General features: G+C 34.8%; 1 protein-coding gene across 1 annotated transcript in view; it reads left to right on the top strand.

Moving 5' to 3' along the window:
* Zmat1 (zinc finger matrin-type 1) overlaps positions 1-17174 on the top strand; it is a 52621-nt gene that overhangs the window by 17091 nt on the left and 18356 nt on the right. The window contains exons 2-5 of the mRNA XM_021250480.2: positions 1049-1155; positions 6230-6331; positions 6406-6580; positions 8097-8342. Coding sequence (XP_021106139.1) covers positions 1049-1155; positions 6230-6331; positions 6406-6580; positions 8097-8342 — 630 coding nt within the window. The remainder of the gene's footprint in view (positions 1-1048; positions 1156-6229; positions 6332-6405; positions 6581-8096; positions 8343-17174) is intronic.

The following is a 17174-nucleotide window of genomic DNA, read 5'->3' as shown; positions in this document are numbered from 1 at the left end:
GGAGACCTGCTTCCTGCTAGGTTTTACTGGGGTGGGTAGACCCAGTGTTGACGTTCAAGACAAAGCCTGGTTCTCTCTTCCCTCTTCTTCCTTCACTCACTAGTTATTGCTTTTTACGCTATGTCACCCGGGATTTGGGGAGGGGTGATGCAGGTAACACAAAACTGACCTTCTTATACTCTTCAGTGTACCCTCTTTCTGTGGTGTACCAAAGTACTGTAATCGCTTGCCTGGTTTCCTTAGTGCTTGTGAAGGTATTTTCATGGGTACGTAGTTTTTCAGATTGAGGTTGCTATGGGATGATAAGCACTGGAGAGCAAAATTTTGATGTTTTGTGACTTATATCCTGTAGGTAAACTACCAGCTTTTGGCACAGTATGTTGAAACTATTAAAGACATCAGTTAAAAGTGAGGACTTTAAGTGTAAATACAAAAATATTTGGCATGAGTTACTTATTACAGTGTAAAATCCTATCACATAAATTTCTGGACTTTATTATATATGAACATTATATCTTTAGGGGGCTTATATGATATTTGTTTAGCGAAATGAATGCCCTAGTGTTTATACAATGATGCAGGATGTTTACCCATCATGGACAAAGATGATTTGTGGTTCCATGTGACTTTTAGACAATATTGGAACTATATCTCAAGGTAATTGACAGTCTTAAGACAATACATTTCTTAGGTTTTTGTGCCATAAAACGCAAAATATCAAGGCTGGGGCTTTTAATTCACCCTTTCATTATTGATTACCCAAGTCATTCTGTAAAGCTTATGAAGTTACTAATGTTCTTGTGTCCTTTATTAAGAGGGTCATCACCTAGACTTACCATCCTAAATGAATATAACCCTTTCCATCATTAGACATAAGAGGCATACTTAATATTTGCGTATAAAATTGCATACTTGAGAAACAAGTTATTACTATAGCCTAAAAAACACTCAAATTTGAAGAGAAGTAATATATGGTTGAGGAATTAAAATATTTCCAAATATTCATTAATGAGCTATATTATCTTACTTCATCTTACTTTGTTCATAGATGCCACTTGGAATGAAGAAGAAAAGACTGAACTTTTTACAGATAACTTTTGTCAAGTATGTGGAGTGGTGCTGCAGTTCAACTCACAAAAGATTTCACATTATGAGGTCAGTGAAGAATAATGAGACTAGATTGAAAGCAAGTTTTTAAATGTGCCAAAAATGAACTTCATATAAATCATTTTATTTGATTATTACAAGAATCCTCTGAAATAGGTGGTATTATTTCCCTTTGATATTTGAGAATCCTGGCTCAGACAGAGAGATGGTAACATATTACTTTAAAGTTTGATGAATTCAGATTTAAACTCAAGTTGTTTTGACTCCAAAGCTTTTTTTCTTTTTGCACCATCCTGCTTCCTCTTGTATTTATTAAGTCACTGTATCATTTGTTCTTATAGTAAATATAAGCCAAGCAGTATCATACTTGCATAGGAAGCTATAAATGTGAATAAAAGATCTTATAGAACTACCAGAGTCTTCATTTACCATAAATGAAAACTATAGAAACAAAATAAAATAGTCTTGCCTTTAAATTAACCACATATTTTTGGGCACTCAATTATAAAATTTTAGTTCTACGTGAGAATATGAATACTTTTCTTACTCTTTTAGTTTATAGATTAGAAAACAGATCCAGAGTAATTCTTTTGTGGTTGTTTATTGGCATGATTAAGCCTAAAAATGATTTCTCCTAATTTCATAGGCTGTGTTCTTTCTTTTTATTTATCATTGCCTCACATTCTGCATTGTCTGATGAAACATTAAATTTATTTCATATCTGATATTTAGATTACTGAAGTACTAGATATATGTTCTTCAAACAACTGTATTACCAGCTCTACTTTTTTAAACACCTCATCTAGTTTTGCCATATCTAGTCTTATTGGTAACTATATTTTAGTCTTTATATTGATGAAGATTATATTACTATATTTACTGATAGGGAAATTGTGTTGGCTAGGGTTGTGAAGAACTAAGCTCAAGTCATAATTCCACCATTTACTAGTTGTGTAACTGGACAAGTCATATCACCTTTCTGGACATATTTCTGGAGCCTAAAATATGGAGGTAGCAAAATCTCTTCTACACATGTGAGAATTAAGTGAAATCAGACATTGAAGAGTGATTAACATTTTCTCAGACCCCATAAATCAAATATTTAGAATTAGTAAAGTGTGACCAGTGGCTCTGTGAAAACTGCAGTCAGAACTATTTGAATTTAAATCTCAAAAATAGCTTTTGGTGCTATTCATTGTTAAAAAACCCCAGCAAAATGAAATTTCAGTGATATTTGCAGTTAGGTTGTTGAGCCTATTAAATCATCAAATCAAAACTATACATGACTTTCTGTATAATTGAAAATTTTTCTATGTAAATGTTCTACTTTAAAAGCATGACTGTTTTTCTCTTTTATATACAGCTTGGTTATACAGCTCAAGGTATAGAGCTCAAGGTAGCATTGTACATGTAAAATATGACAATTCAATAAGATTATTGAATTTTGAGGTTGTATTTATCAATATCTCCCTTTGTATCTATGCTTGTATTTGAGAAAACAACCCGTACACTTTTGTCATGTAGATATTTCTGTTTTCTTCTAAACTTTGAAAAGTTTTACTTCATACATTAAAATATTTAATCCACCTGGTATTAATTTTTGTGTGTGGAAGATGATAACATATTTTCATATGGGTGCCAGATGTAACCAAAACTATTTATTATATGAGGCATGATAAACAATATGAAAAACGTTTAAATTTTTAAAAATTGTTGCAGTAAAAGATGCATTACCCTTAATTCCCTTCACAGTATTCTCTATCACTTTGAATACACTTACCCGATCATTCTTGCCACTTTCTAAAGCCGTTCTGGAAGTCCTCTTTCATGAGAGTCTTTATTTGCACTTTGTGGCTGCCTCAATGTTCTGAATCAGCTCAAAATATTTACCATTCACGGTCATTTTGACTTTGAAGAATTCACATGGTGCTAGCTCCAGTGAATGAGGTGGATGAGGACACAACATATTTTTATAAGCCTGCCTTTCCTGGGTCACAACATTCACTGTATTTTTTACCAGTAAAGATACTCACGAAAGAGCACTTGCAGAACTACTTTAGAGAGTGACAGGAACAAAGAGATAAATATGTTCAAACCATGGCAAGTATTTTGATGGGAATTAATAGCAATGTATCTTTTGCTGTAATGGTGTTTTTAAATGTAAGCATTCACCATATGTTTGTATTACCTCTTGTATAGTCCAACCTTGCTTCACTAACTTGTAGTGACACCTGTATCATGTATTATTTTCCACATATGTTGATCTGTTTTGATGCCATTTTTCTGTTTTATTGTATTGGTTTTTCTATCTCTACAACTATTTCTACAACTATTTACTATCTACAACTATTTATAATAAGTCATAATAGCTATAAGGAAAATTTATATGACACAAAATTCATAAAGTAAGATAAAAGATGAATCACTGATCGGGTGGTATTTCTAACCCAAAGGATTAATGTCTAAAATATATAAAGGACTATAAATTAGTTAGAACAAGGATCCAAAAGAAAAAGAAAAATTAATATGAATGGGCTATAGAAGAGATACCCAATTTCACTAGTGATCATACGGGAAATGCAACATAAAGTGATAATGAACTATCATATAAAATCCATAATATACTAGCAAACAATAAAATGTAATACAACTTAACATTTCAGAAGAATACACAGAGACAGAAATACTTAGTGCATTTGATGGTGTAAAGTTTTCCAGGATTTCACAATAACTTATAAGGTTGAAAATCCACATACTGTATGATCCAAAATTTAAGACCTAGATATCTACTCTAAAGAAACTCTTGGACATATATATTAGGTAATATGTTTTCATATGTTCATGGAAGCAATGCTTATAACAACAAACAGAAGCATAACTGTTTTCAATAGGGGAATGGATGGGTTAGTATTTGGAATAGATTATTATACAATATCTAACACGAATGAACTACAGGTGTATGTATCAATATGGATAAATATTTGAAATGTAATATTGAGGTCTCAGAAGCAATTTGCAAAAGGATATATATGTGTTTTACTTTCTCATTGCCGGGACAAAATAGCCAATGCCCACAAATTAAAAAAGGAGAGGTTCATTTTAGCTCACAGGTTGTAAAGTTTTCAGTTCATAGTTGGCTGGATCCAAGGAAGGGTAGTATGGCAGAGTCTCCCAGAGAGGAGAAAGAGCATATAGCAAAGTAGGCAAGAAGCAGTGAGTGGTCAAGGGAAGTGGGATACATATATCATGCCCACAGTGAACCAGTGAGTCAACTCTTCCCACCAGTCTTCATCTCCCAACATCACACCCAACTATAAACCCATCAGTGCCAAAAAAAAAAAAAAACCAAACCCATCAGTGGACTCATCCAGTGATGAGTGTCGCACACCCATTTTCCATTCACCTCCCAAAAGCCCCATTTATGAATGCACGGGGCTTTAGGATGACATTTAGATATAAGCCATAACAGTTTTGAATGGTTCGGTGTTTGTAATTTTGTAAAAGTCAGCATTACATAAACTTTATGGGTATCTGCATATGTAGTGTATAAGCTTTCCATCACTGTGACAAATATCTGAGATAAACAATAAAAGGTTTATTTTGGTTCATGGTCTCAAGTTCAGTCCATGTTCAACTACCTCCATTATTTCTGGGCCTGTGATGAGGCAGAACACCATGGCACAGGAAGGCTGCTTACCTGATGTCAGACAAGAAGGAGGGAGTGAGGGAGGGGGAGATAAGAGAGGAGGAGACCAGGAACAAAGTACACTCTGCAAAGGCATGCTCCTCACTTACTTTCTCCAGATAGGCCTCATCTCTTGGAGTATCTACCATCTCCCAATAGCACCATGAGCTGAGGACCAAACTTTCATCACATGAGTTCTTGGAGGACATTTATGATCCAAACCATAACAAGTAGGAAAAAAACAAAATCATGAAAGTAAGTGATACACCTCAGCTTTATCTATGGAGATAAAGAGAGGAGGAAAAGATTGTGGTAAAGGACTGTATTTGAAAATTTTACCACTTTTAAAAAGGCGATCTGAAAGAAATAGAGCAAAATTCAGGCATCTGTTGAAACTAGATGGGTGGATTTGGGGCTTCGGCCATATTCTTTCCTGTTCTTTCTTCATGATAAATATATTTCACAATTTAAAATTCCAGCCGGACATGATGGCACATGCCTGTAATCTCAGCACATGGGAGGTTGAGCAGGAAGATTGCCACAAGTTCAAGGGCAGCCTGGGCTACATAGTGAGTTCAAGGACAGCCCAAACGACATAGCAAGACCCTGTCTCAAAAACTAAATTCATAAAGAGAGTGGTTACCTCAACATGTTCAGGAAATGTTAGTTTCCCTTCTACATACACCAGACATCTTGGGTATTATGCATTTGGTGATACATTTGTCCTAAAGTGGCTTGAACTCAAGATAGTTTATTTCCTTACAAAAAATAATTTGAGAAATGGGGTGATATGACAGCTCTGTGACATCATGAGAAACCTAGGCATTTTCTGTGTTTCTGCTCTAATGAACTGCCTTTTGTCCTAAAAGTTACCCATGGTTCAAGATGAACTCCATTCTTCGCGTCTTAATTCCAGAAGCAAGATAGAAAAAAGGCTTATCCCCTAGTCTTTTAGGCAAACATCCCCAAAGTATATCTTATTGGCCATCATCTAGTCACATAACTACATTTTGCTGAAAAAAGCTGGAAAGTATAATGTTTACATTGCCCAAGACTTGTAACTAAGGAAAAATAAAACATTTAGTATGGGGTAGCAACTGGAAGTCTCTATAAAAAAACAAGATCCTAAAAATTATTGGTTTCTGTATTGCAGCATTATTTTAATTTTAAATGAGAATTAGAGGGCCAGGGATTTAGCTCAGTGGTGCTGCCTCCTGCCTCACAAGCACGAAGTTCTGAGTTCGATCCCTGATAACCAAAAAAAAAAGAGAGAGAGAGAGAGAGATTTAGAGAGTTAAAAGCATGTGAAGCTCTTTCATAAACTTAGTATGGACAAAATATAATAAAACTCATAAGTACTCTCATTCCACTCAGAGAAGTGTTAATTTTGAATGATTGTTACTGAATAAACAAAGTCATGTTTTATCTTTTTTTCAGAGTGAAAAACATGCTCAGAATGTTAGACTTTATTTTCAAATGCATGGGGAACAAAATAAAGTACGTAGTAAGAAAATGAAGATACATGTTAGGAATTTTAAGGTGAGTGGTTTATATTGATGTAATTCTAAACTTTGAGTTATTGAATCATTCTAACAAGATTGTGCTTACTTCAGGTACATAGGACTGAAGAACTGGACAGAGATAAATTTTGTGACCTCTGCAACATGATTTTTAACTCCTCAGTTGTTGCTCAGTCTCACTATATGGGGAAGGTTCATGCTAAAAAACTGAAGCAATTAACAGAGAAACGTAATCAGGTACCTCCATCAGCATTTCAGCCAGAAATGGGTAAGTTTCCTTTCACCTCTTTATCTTTGGGGTCTATCTTATTTTCTCCAACTCTGCCATCTTTTTTTATTAAGGAGAATTTCACTTCAGTTGAAATAATTTGATTATTATTCTTCTACTCCGTTAGTCACTATGTCCTTATCTATTGAAATTATAATGACTAAATGAATTTTAAGAAATGTTATGATGTTTTCCTTTCAGTTTACTAAATCCACATAAAGCCAAGTGATTTGCTATATGGCTATTAATAATAATGAGCCAGAATTTAGTCACTTTATGATGAAACTATAAAATCCTAAGTCTTTCTTATTTCTTACCCCTTGACTTTTTTTTTTACTATAGGACTTTGCAAAACATTATGTTAAATGTGTGTTCAGATCAGTGTCTTTACCATAATGTAGTTACAGGTACAGCCTTTCCTGACTGTAATTTTAGGCAAAATAAAAAGAAACTGAATCGCCTACCATGATAATCCCCTTCTACCTGTAAATATAAAGAAAAAGTACCATTAGCATCATCAAACAATAGTTACTGTGTATTTGTGTTATGTTAAACCCAAAAGATACTAAGAATTATAAAATATTACCTCTTTCCTTCTTCCAGTGATGTTGGCCTACCAGTACATAATGAGAAATCTGGCCTAAAAGTGCCTGAGATGACAGGGTACACCCTGAAAAACCCAAATAATGTTTTGCAAAGCTTACATGAAAAAGAAACAACAATGATTATCTTCTGTAATAAATAATTTACCACATTCATAGTTGCTTTGTTTCTGTAGTACTAAGGCATGCATGGCATGGAAAATCCACTAACATTAATTTCCCACACATATAGTCATCACCAGGAAAAATCAGTGCTACAGAAAATATTATGAAAACTTACTGTTTTCTTAATAAATGAAACAAGAATTCAATTTTAAATTTATTCTAGTCTAATGGTTGTATATTTGTTTTTCTGCCTATAAATCTAAAGGACAGAATTACTGTGTCCTACAAGAGAAAAATTTATTGATTTGCCCTTAAGAAGGAGAATAACTGTAATTGTGAAAAATCTGTGTAGTTTTATAGTCTTAATTGCATAGATTTTATTCTGATTCAAATGTCACGAATTTAGACAGAATAGATGCCTTAATGTTTTACTCAATGAAACCAACTTAGAGGTTGCTACCATCTGTTTTACTCCCACTGATTTCAAAGAATCACCCTAAGATGGCTCTCATGCCTTTATTGATTCCTCAAATGAATATAGTTAGAATATTTCTTTCCTCCCATGTCTTTATTGGAGAAACTTGGTAACAGACTAGTATTGAAATTCCATTCTCACAGAAAGAAATTCTTTTTTATTTGAGTAGCACTGTCCAAAATTCCTGTGCTGAAAAAAGTCTGGAGAGTGAGTTTTTAGAGAATTCCAAATTTCTCTAATACTTTAAAATGCGTGCAGCTCTAACATCCAAACACATGTCAATCACTTGTCATAATAACTATTTCAGCTGGTGTGCCTGTTTCTCCCTCTACAGAGTCAACTTTCCTGAAGCTCCTTGCTGTTAAGCCTCCTCCAAGTAGAACTGTGCCATCCTCTTCGGGCAGTGCTCTGCATTTGAATAATCAAAGCACATATTGCAAACTCTGTCCTGCTTCCTTTAATAGTCCAGTAATGGCCCAACAGCATTATGCTGGGCAAAAACACAAAAGAAATGAAGCTAGGAAGAGGTTTATAGACAAGATAAGAGAGAAACATCTTCCACCAAGATCAAATGCACATGGTAAAGAGGAAAATTATCACAAAACTCTTTTAATTGCATGTTTCAATTTTATAAAATAACCTATCTTATTTATATGTTATTTTATTCTTATTGACTGAGGGGTGGTATTCATGGAATCACAGAATTTTGTATAAGTAAGGACTTTCAAGTCCATCTAGTTTTATCTGTTTGTTTTCTAAAAAATGAGACCCAGAATGGTTTACATGGCCCTTATTAAATGAAAAATCAAATACAGTTACTCATATGATTGCATACTATCTTATTTTTTCCCATTAATTTTATGGGTACATGTTAGATATACAGTAGAGTTACATTCATCATTGGGATCTTGTACCTTTACATGATGTATCTTGGTTCTTATTTTTTTCCCCATTCCCCTGCCCTCCCTTCACCCCCTCCACCCTTCCCTATTTACAGAGACTTTGTTTACATTTTTTCCTTTTCTCGTATTTTTTCTTTTCCCTTCTTTTCTTTCCCCTACCCCTCCCACTTCCCCTAATCCTTTAGACCATTTCTTCCTATTTCACAATATCAGTTGAATATTTTGATCCTTATTTATACTTTTAGTTTTTCACACTCTCAGAGAAACTATTCGATATTTACACATGTGTATCCTATTTATTTCACTTAAGAGTATGGCCTCAATGTGCATCCACTTAGCTATAAATGTCTCTAGTTTCTTGTTCTTTATGGCTGAGTAGTACTCCATTTTATATAAAAAAAACACATTTTCTTTATCCAATCTCCAGTTGATGGGCAATTGGGCTGTTTCCAAGTTTTAGCTATTACAAACTGTGTCACTATAAACATGGGTGAGCATATATCACTGTGGTATGATTCTTTTAACTCTTTTGGAAATACACCCAGCAGAGGGATAACTGGGTCAAATGGGACTTCCAATCCTAGTTGTTTGAGGTATCTCCATATTGCTTTCCACAGTGGTTACACCAGTTTGCAGTGCAACCAACAATGAAGAAAGGTTCCTTTCTCTCCACACCCCCGCCAGCATTTGTTATTGGTTGATTTCTTGATAGCAGCCATTCTTACTGGGGTGAGGTGGAATTTCAGCATTGTTTTCATCTGCATCTCTCGAATGACCAGTGATGTTAAACATTTTTTCATATGTTTATTTGCTGCTTTTAATTCTTTGCCTGAGAAATGTCTGTTCATTTCAGATGCCCACTATTGAATTGGGTCTTTGTATTTGGGGAGTCTGATCTTTTTGAGTTCTTTATGTATTCTAGATAGTAGACCTTTGTCTGAGGAGCAGCTGGTAAAAATTTTTTTTCACATTTTTGGTTGTCTGTTAGCTCTGTTGGTGGTTTTTCTTGCAGTGCAGAAGCTTTTTAATAAGATGAGTGAGATCCCAGTTGTTAATTCTTTGTGCTAGTTAGTTCCAGTGCTACTGAAGATTTGTTCATTAATTTTTTCCTTGATTGCATACTATCTTAGATACATAAGAAAGTATTTTAAATAAGTATCATGCTGTGACATCATTTATTCACTAAGAATGGTTTAAGTATCTTTTCGGTGGTAGCATAGCCATTCTTGGGAATACAAATTGGAATGTACCATTTTTATATGAAGAAGCAAGTACTTAAACTAGTTGGGTTAATAACACTTTACTGCAAGAATCTACAGACATATATGTTTGTGTACATATTTTTGGTAACTAGAGGAGTGAGATATCATTGTCTATATAATCTTCATAGGTTTTGATGATTATGATTTATAGAAGCGGGAAAGAGAAAGGGTGAACAAAGGGCTTGGAGCTAAGAAAGAGTGGCAAGAAATTAGATACAGTATTAAGGCTGATCTGATTGGAGTGATCCACTTGATCTTCTAACTATGTTTTTATTCATTTCCCCCCTACACTTCTCACTACTAGTGTAATTTATATTGTCTTTTCCACCCACTTCTTTTCCTCAATTCACTGCTGTTTTTCAATTCTTTCCTCACTAGACCTTCTTTCATCATGTGATAATGTACATTATTTCCAACATCTTGAAGCTCTATTCTTCTTTGTTCCTGGCTGTTTATCTGTTTTCTACATGGGCTATTTTTTTTTGTTTGTTACCTTGATTTGGGTGGTTTCATTATTCCATTCTTGACTTTACAAACGTAATTCAGTCTGTTCTTGTTTTCATCCCTCATCTCTATGCTTATTATCTTTCTGTCACACTTTTGACTCATATATATAGATGGCAGCTAATAATTCACCTGGATATCTCAAAGCCATTTCAAGTTTGCTTATCCAAAGTAGAAACTTGTAGTTAATTGCGAATTCCCCATCTTACTTTCTCACCTCTGAGACGCAATACCTGAAACTCACAACTTACAGGAGGAAAGGTTTATTTTGACTCACAGTTTATAGAGATTTCAGTCCATAGTTGGCTGGCTCCAAAGCAGGGGAGTTTAGCAGAGGAAGGAAGGTTCTTCACAACACGGCAGAAAGGAAGCAGAGGAAGAGATCAAAGGAGTAGGTAGAGAGATAAACCCTTCTTTTCCACCCCGCCAGTGATCCACCTCCTCTGAGAAGGTTTTACCTCCCAATATCATGTTTAGCTATAATCTCATCAGTGGGTTAGTCAGTTGATGAGTATCATGCCCCCAAGATTCAGTCCCCTTCTGCAATCCCCACTTATGAGATCATGAGGCTTTTAGGGGCATCTAGATAATAAATTGTAACATTCCCCAGTTCCTGGTACCAACTTCTTTAATTTCTATATTTAATGGGGTACCAAGCCATGACTTTTACATCCTAAATACTACTGCTCCCTTATCTCCAAATATGCTCTTTGCACACTTGCTTAGATCCTTAACATCATTTCTAGAGTTTTGCTACTCAGACTGTTGGTTGGAGATCAGCATCATTGGAATGACCTGGGAGGCTGTTAGAAAAAAATAATCTCAGGATCCACTGTATTAATCACAATATACATTTTAACCAGATCCCTGTGTGATATGTACTCAATAAACATTGAGAAACATTATCCTAGAATACTGCTACAACCTGCTAACTACTCTACCTGCCTCTAGTTTTACCTCTCCACCCACCCTTAATTTAACCATTAGAGTACCTCACTTAAAATGCAAATATTTCCATGTAATCCCCCTTCTTTAAAACCTTCATTATTTCTCTATCTTCTGTGGATAAAATCTAAGCTCCATAGCTCTTTACTTGTTCTTGCCTGCTTTCTCCAGGCTTATCCTCTGCTACTTCCAGACATGATCTGTGTGAGTCAGTATCTGAAAACTGCGTGTGGTTTCCAGAAACCTTTACCTTATTTCTTGTCTGTATGTCCTTGTTCATACTGCCACATTGCCTGGAATAGCCCAACAACCCTCTTATGGCTAACTCTTACTTATTCTGTAGCAGGCTGTCGCTGTTAACTTCTTTCAAGGCTAATCTTCTGTGCTTCTTTAACCATCATAGGTAAGGATCCCTCCATGTGTTTTTACCTTTCATTACAGTGTAAGATCTTTGAGAGAAGACCTAACTCATCTATATTCCCAGTATCAGAAATAAAAGTGGTACAGAAGCAGTCCTACCTCAATAGAGATTAGTATATAAATCAGCAAACTACTTTGTGTTTGTATTATTTCAGTTTCCTACTTAATGTGATTCAACATATCCCAAAGAGTTTCAATATGTGGTTTTATCTAGAATCTCAAAGAATATTGATTTAGGCACATTAGAAATACAAGTAGTAGAGCTTCTCAAAGTAGGAGATGTTTGAGAAAATGACAAATTTCTATTTTTTAACAGGACATTGTCCTAATGCTGAGTGGAGAGTATCTGAAATAAATGGTATTCAGTTTAGTAGCATACAGCAAATTTGAACTGAGTTAACTATCAGAAATATTAGCACTCTTGTCACTATTAAAGGAAGGTTATGTTATCACTTTAAAGATTCAGTGTTATTAGAGTGAAAGAAGAATAATTTTGTAAAATTATCTGGTGTTGGGGAGGGGAATAATCATCAGCATAATTTAATCCAGTCGTGGAAGTCATTTTATACTAGCTTGTGAAAGTAGTGCTCAAAGAGTAGATTTACCCAGTCTTAACTACTGCCTTGAGAGCAGTGAACATTTGAGCATTAGAAAAAGGAAAATCTAGCCGGGTGTGGTGGCGTACCCCTGTAATCCCAGCACTTGGGAAGTTGAGGGAGGAGAATTGCCATGAGTTACAGGCCAGCCTGAATGACATAGTGAGACCTTGTTTCAAAAAACTAAAAAAAAAAAAAAAAAAGGAAAATTTTGAGAATTTCAAAGAACAGTAACAGGAGAAGTCCATATTGCAAGTGAGAAAATGGTAAGACAGAAACAATTTAACATATGCTTCCCTATTTCAGTCTTTACCCATTTTCTGCTGTCTCTTTCTTTTTTTTCCATCTGCTGTTGCTTATATTTCTCTTATATCTGATTTCTTTCTAAGCACCCCATATCTTAGTAGCACAGAAAAGGTTATCATAACAATATGGAACTAAAATGCATATGTATTTTTTAATTTATTGTACTTGTTTTGTTTGTCTTACTAATTTCTAGCTCCATTATTACCCATAGATGCCTTACCTTCACATGTAATTCAACATATCTAAAATTGAATTAATAATCTATTAAACCAACCTCAATTTCCCAAGTTTTCTTTGTTAGTAGTACTGCTGTTTATTAATCACCTACACTTGAATCTTTGCAAGCATCAATGACTACATAATTCCCTGGATGCTGTCCACCAGCAAGTATTATCAGATCTCCTTAGAAATATTTTTTTCTGCACTTTTTCATTAAATTTCCACTACCATCACCTCACATATTAATGCTGTAAGAACTTTCTTGAAAGCTTTACTTGTACTTCATTGTTATACTGTCACTCTTTATTCGAACATTTTAAACTGTGGATCAGTTCTGTTTTCCGCTTTTTTCTACTTCTATATACAGACTACTACGATGCTATGGAAAATTATATAAACTTAGAGGTTGAGTACATATTCAGTCTTGGTATCCAACCTATTTGTGTATTTAGTCCTTCTTAATCCTTTTCCACCACTTTCCTCTTAGTACTGATTCTAAAACTGTATCACTCTCCAAGACTCTTTTCCCAGCTCTATATGTACCTCCTCACACTTCTTAGACAAGCTTCTTTCTTAGTTCAACAAGAAAGAGTTGGCCATCAGATGCACATTCCTAAGTATCATGTCTTAATCAGATCCTACTGTGACCCTGAGTCCCCCTTTAATTACTATACTCTCATCTTCCCTTCTAAGTTTTTTTTTTAAATGTATTCTGCTCTTACTGCCTTCACTTATTATTCATTCAGTCCCCAATTCACTACCATTTGTTGGCCCGCATTCCCTTAGCCTTTATATCACCACTCTTATCACTCCCCTGAAATTATCCCTGACGGGGTCATAGTGATCTGCAAATTTCTAAATCTAATGGCCACCTTTATTTAACCTGTTTGATATCACTCTCTCTGGTTCATCCGTATAACTCTGACCTTTACCTTAGGGACTTTTCATAGGTTCTTCCTTTACCAGCTTAAAGAGTGGCACTCTCCAAGGTTTTATCATTGTGTTGTTGATCTTGTGCCCACACATAGATTATCCGCAGAAGACTTCTTGCATTCTGATTATTTTAACTACTTTCATGTTCTGATATCACCAAAATCTCTCCGGCCTGTCTTTTGCCTTTCGAACTCCTGTGTGGAACTTCCCATTGGATACCTTTACATGGAATCTCACAGTTATCTCAGACTGTGTGTTCAGACTTGTACTCATATTGCTTAACTTTCCCACTCCGTGAAACAAGACTTTCTTCTGAAGATCCAATTCCAGTTAATGGGATCAGCATCCACTCAGTTAGCAACCAGGATTCTGAGAATTATTTTAGACTCCTCTAGATTCCTCCCTCTCTTCTCATTTCAGTCAGTCACAAAGTTTTGCTAGTTTTGGTGCTAAATATTTCACCAGTTTCCCTGTTTCTCTCTGTACCTACTAAGACCTGTCTAGTCCATGCCCTCATTATCTTTCCTAGTCTATTATATAGTCCTTTCATATTGAGATGTCATTTCCAGGTTTGCTCCTCTTAAAATAATTTTCTATATTGCAGTGGAAGAAGACGACCTTCTAAACCATGACTAAGCATGTTATGTAGTATTTAAACCACTTCAAGGTTTTCTAACACACAGGAAAATGGTCTATGCTTCTTAACATGACATGTTTAGTCTTTCTTTCATCTGACCCCTTTTTACCTCTCCCATCTGTTCCCTTGTATTTTACTTTACAATAATTTCAAATTTAAAAAAATTCTTGTAAACACACCTGTGCTTTTTTTTCATGCTGTTTACCAGGCTCTTCTTGATTCTTTTCATCAAATTAACTATTTCTCATCTTTCCAAGTTTAAATCCGGCATCATCTCTTGGAATAGCCTTTTTTAGACCCCCCTACCTGTACTAAGTGCTTCTGCATCATTGTGCTCTCCTACCTCTTAAGTATACCTCTCTTACTTTTACCAAATAAGGCTGAAATCCTTTGTTCATATATCTCTTTCTCATACTGTAGTTGTAGGGAACCTGGCTGCTTAATGCATCTTGTATTTCTAGTATCTAGCATGATGCTTGGTGCCATAAAGGTACCCAGTGTTTGTTGAACAGATTGTTTGAATTCAGCTCATCATGTTCAATTTTGTGTCTGTCACCCTGGTACTGTTTTCATTCCAACGTGCTGATATCTACTTTCCTTATCGTTTAAATCCTTCCTGTCCTCCATGATACATCACAATTTCCATCACCACTTTAGCTTTTGGTATTTTTCCCTTTCTCTGATATTTTTATAGACTTTACCATTAATTGATAATTATATCAATTACAGCTCCTTAGCTCCTTGAGACAAGGAGTTATATTTTCTTTTGCAGTATTCTTCTTGATGCTTTACATGGCAATGAATATATAGTTTTTCCTTAATATTTTCTAATTGTTCATTGAAAGGCATTGTCACCTAGGGATAAAGGTAGATTTAAAAATGTGTTTGAACTCACATGCTCAGTTGTGCCTCAGATTTATCAAATATAAAATGAAAATAATGTGGCATCACAAAATTGAATAAAGATGAAAGGAAATAATATATACCATATCTGTACATATATAGTGCCCATCACAGAAGAGGTTCTCAGCAACAGTTACTTTAAAATGTTCTGTTTTCTTGTCATAATTTAAGCACAGGTAAATTATTGGACATTTTCTGGGGGGGTTTTCATAAATCCCAAATTAAGCTGCTTTCACATAGCACGCAAATCGGTTTTCTTTCCCCATTTAAGATATTAGACCTGCAATTCTTCAACCTTGTCAACACAAGAGAACTGTGTGGGAAGCTTTTAGAGAACTCAATTCTCAGGCCATTCCTCTAATCAATTAAATTATACTTGGAACCTACACGTAGAATTCTGTTTTCTCTTTGGAGAAAATCACTCCTGAGTGATTCCAGTATGAAACCCCCTTGAGAAGTATAATGTTAGACTGCAAAGACATGTGCTTTCCAAATGATGCCTTGAAAACAAAGATCTTAGTTCAAAGTGTTACGAGATAGGGCTGGGATTAGGAGATCAGAAGACTCCACAAATGTTAGGTTATAGAGAGTTAGAGAAAGACATGAGATGCAAAGAATCCTGAGTGAACTCTGAATTCAGAAAAAGGGAATCCTGGCAAGGCTGAACAGGGCTAAAGAGCAGTCAGTGAATAAACTTCCTATCTTCACAAAAAGTATTTATAAAGTTTTTATATATTACTTCATAAGATGTCTATATTATATAAAAAGATCATCAGTGTGTGAAAAAGTCAAGTGCTAAAGTAATAGTAATTACACAATAATTCTAGAACTGCCTCTGGATCATTCATTCATGACTGGCAGCTCTTCTAAAGCCCTGTATTGCCTCTATTATGATTTAACATGTGAAGAAAGAAAAGAAGAACTAAACAGAAAACTATGTATATCATACATTGTAATCATAAACACTAAAAAATCCATAAAGCCTTTGAAAAGTAATTGTGTTTATAGTCATCACGAAGACCATGACTCAATCTTGGGCAGGTACTCAACAATGGTTGCACAGTAAAATATGGAAAATTTTGAAAAAGCAAGTAAGCCTTGTTCTACCCCCTAGACAGTCTGTTTAACTGATCTGATATGGATCTGTAGCCTGAATATTTTTGCACATGATTCTAATGTGTAACCAGTATCTATAAATACTTATCTAGTAAAACCAGGTCTCTGCCTGTTGCTACATAACTTGAGTGCCCTCAAAATAAATATATGGTATAGGCCAAGATAATCTGAGCCTTAGTTTCCATACATATAAAATATAAAGATAGTAATTTCCTAAAATGAGTTGTGAAGGTATGCAGTCCCCATCGTTGTCCTTACCTTTGCAGGATATCCAGAATCTTTAGTCAGTCAGCCTCAAATCAACAACTCATTAATTGCAAACAAACTTGGAAGATGCTGATACATAAGATAGGAACTAGAAAAATATTTCTTAGTATATTTCTCACAAAGTCTCTGATAGTAATAACTTGGGGTATTCATTAAAAATTAATTCCCCCAACTATACTGCTACTCTGTATATAACTAAAAAATTAAAGTCAGCATACAATAGAGATATGTGAATACCTGTGTTTATTGCAATAAAATTCACAATAACTCAGCTATGAAACTGCCTCTTGGCTTTCCAAAAACTAATGAATAAGTAAAGATAATTTGGCATATATACATAATGTAGTATTATTCAGCTATGCAAAAGAATAAAATAATGCAATTTACAGCAAAATGGATGGA

Source organism: Heterocephalus glaber, unplaced genomic scaffold (assembly GCF_053883595.1).
Source record: "Heterocephalus glaber isolate CG9 unplaced genomic scaffold, H.glaber_assembly_v1.0 deba00001613, whole genome shotgun sequence".
NCBI classification, from domain to species: Eukaryota; Metazoa; Chordata; class Mammalia; order Rodentia; family Bathyergidae; genus Heterocephalus; species Heterocephalus glaber.
The sequence above is the reverse complement of the archived record's forward strand: the minus strand, read 5'-3'. Positions and strand labels throughout refer to the sequence as shown.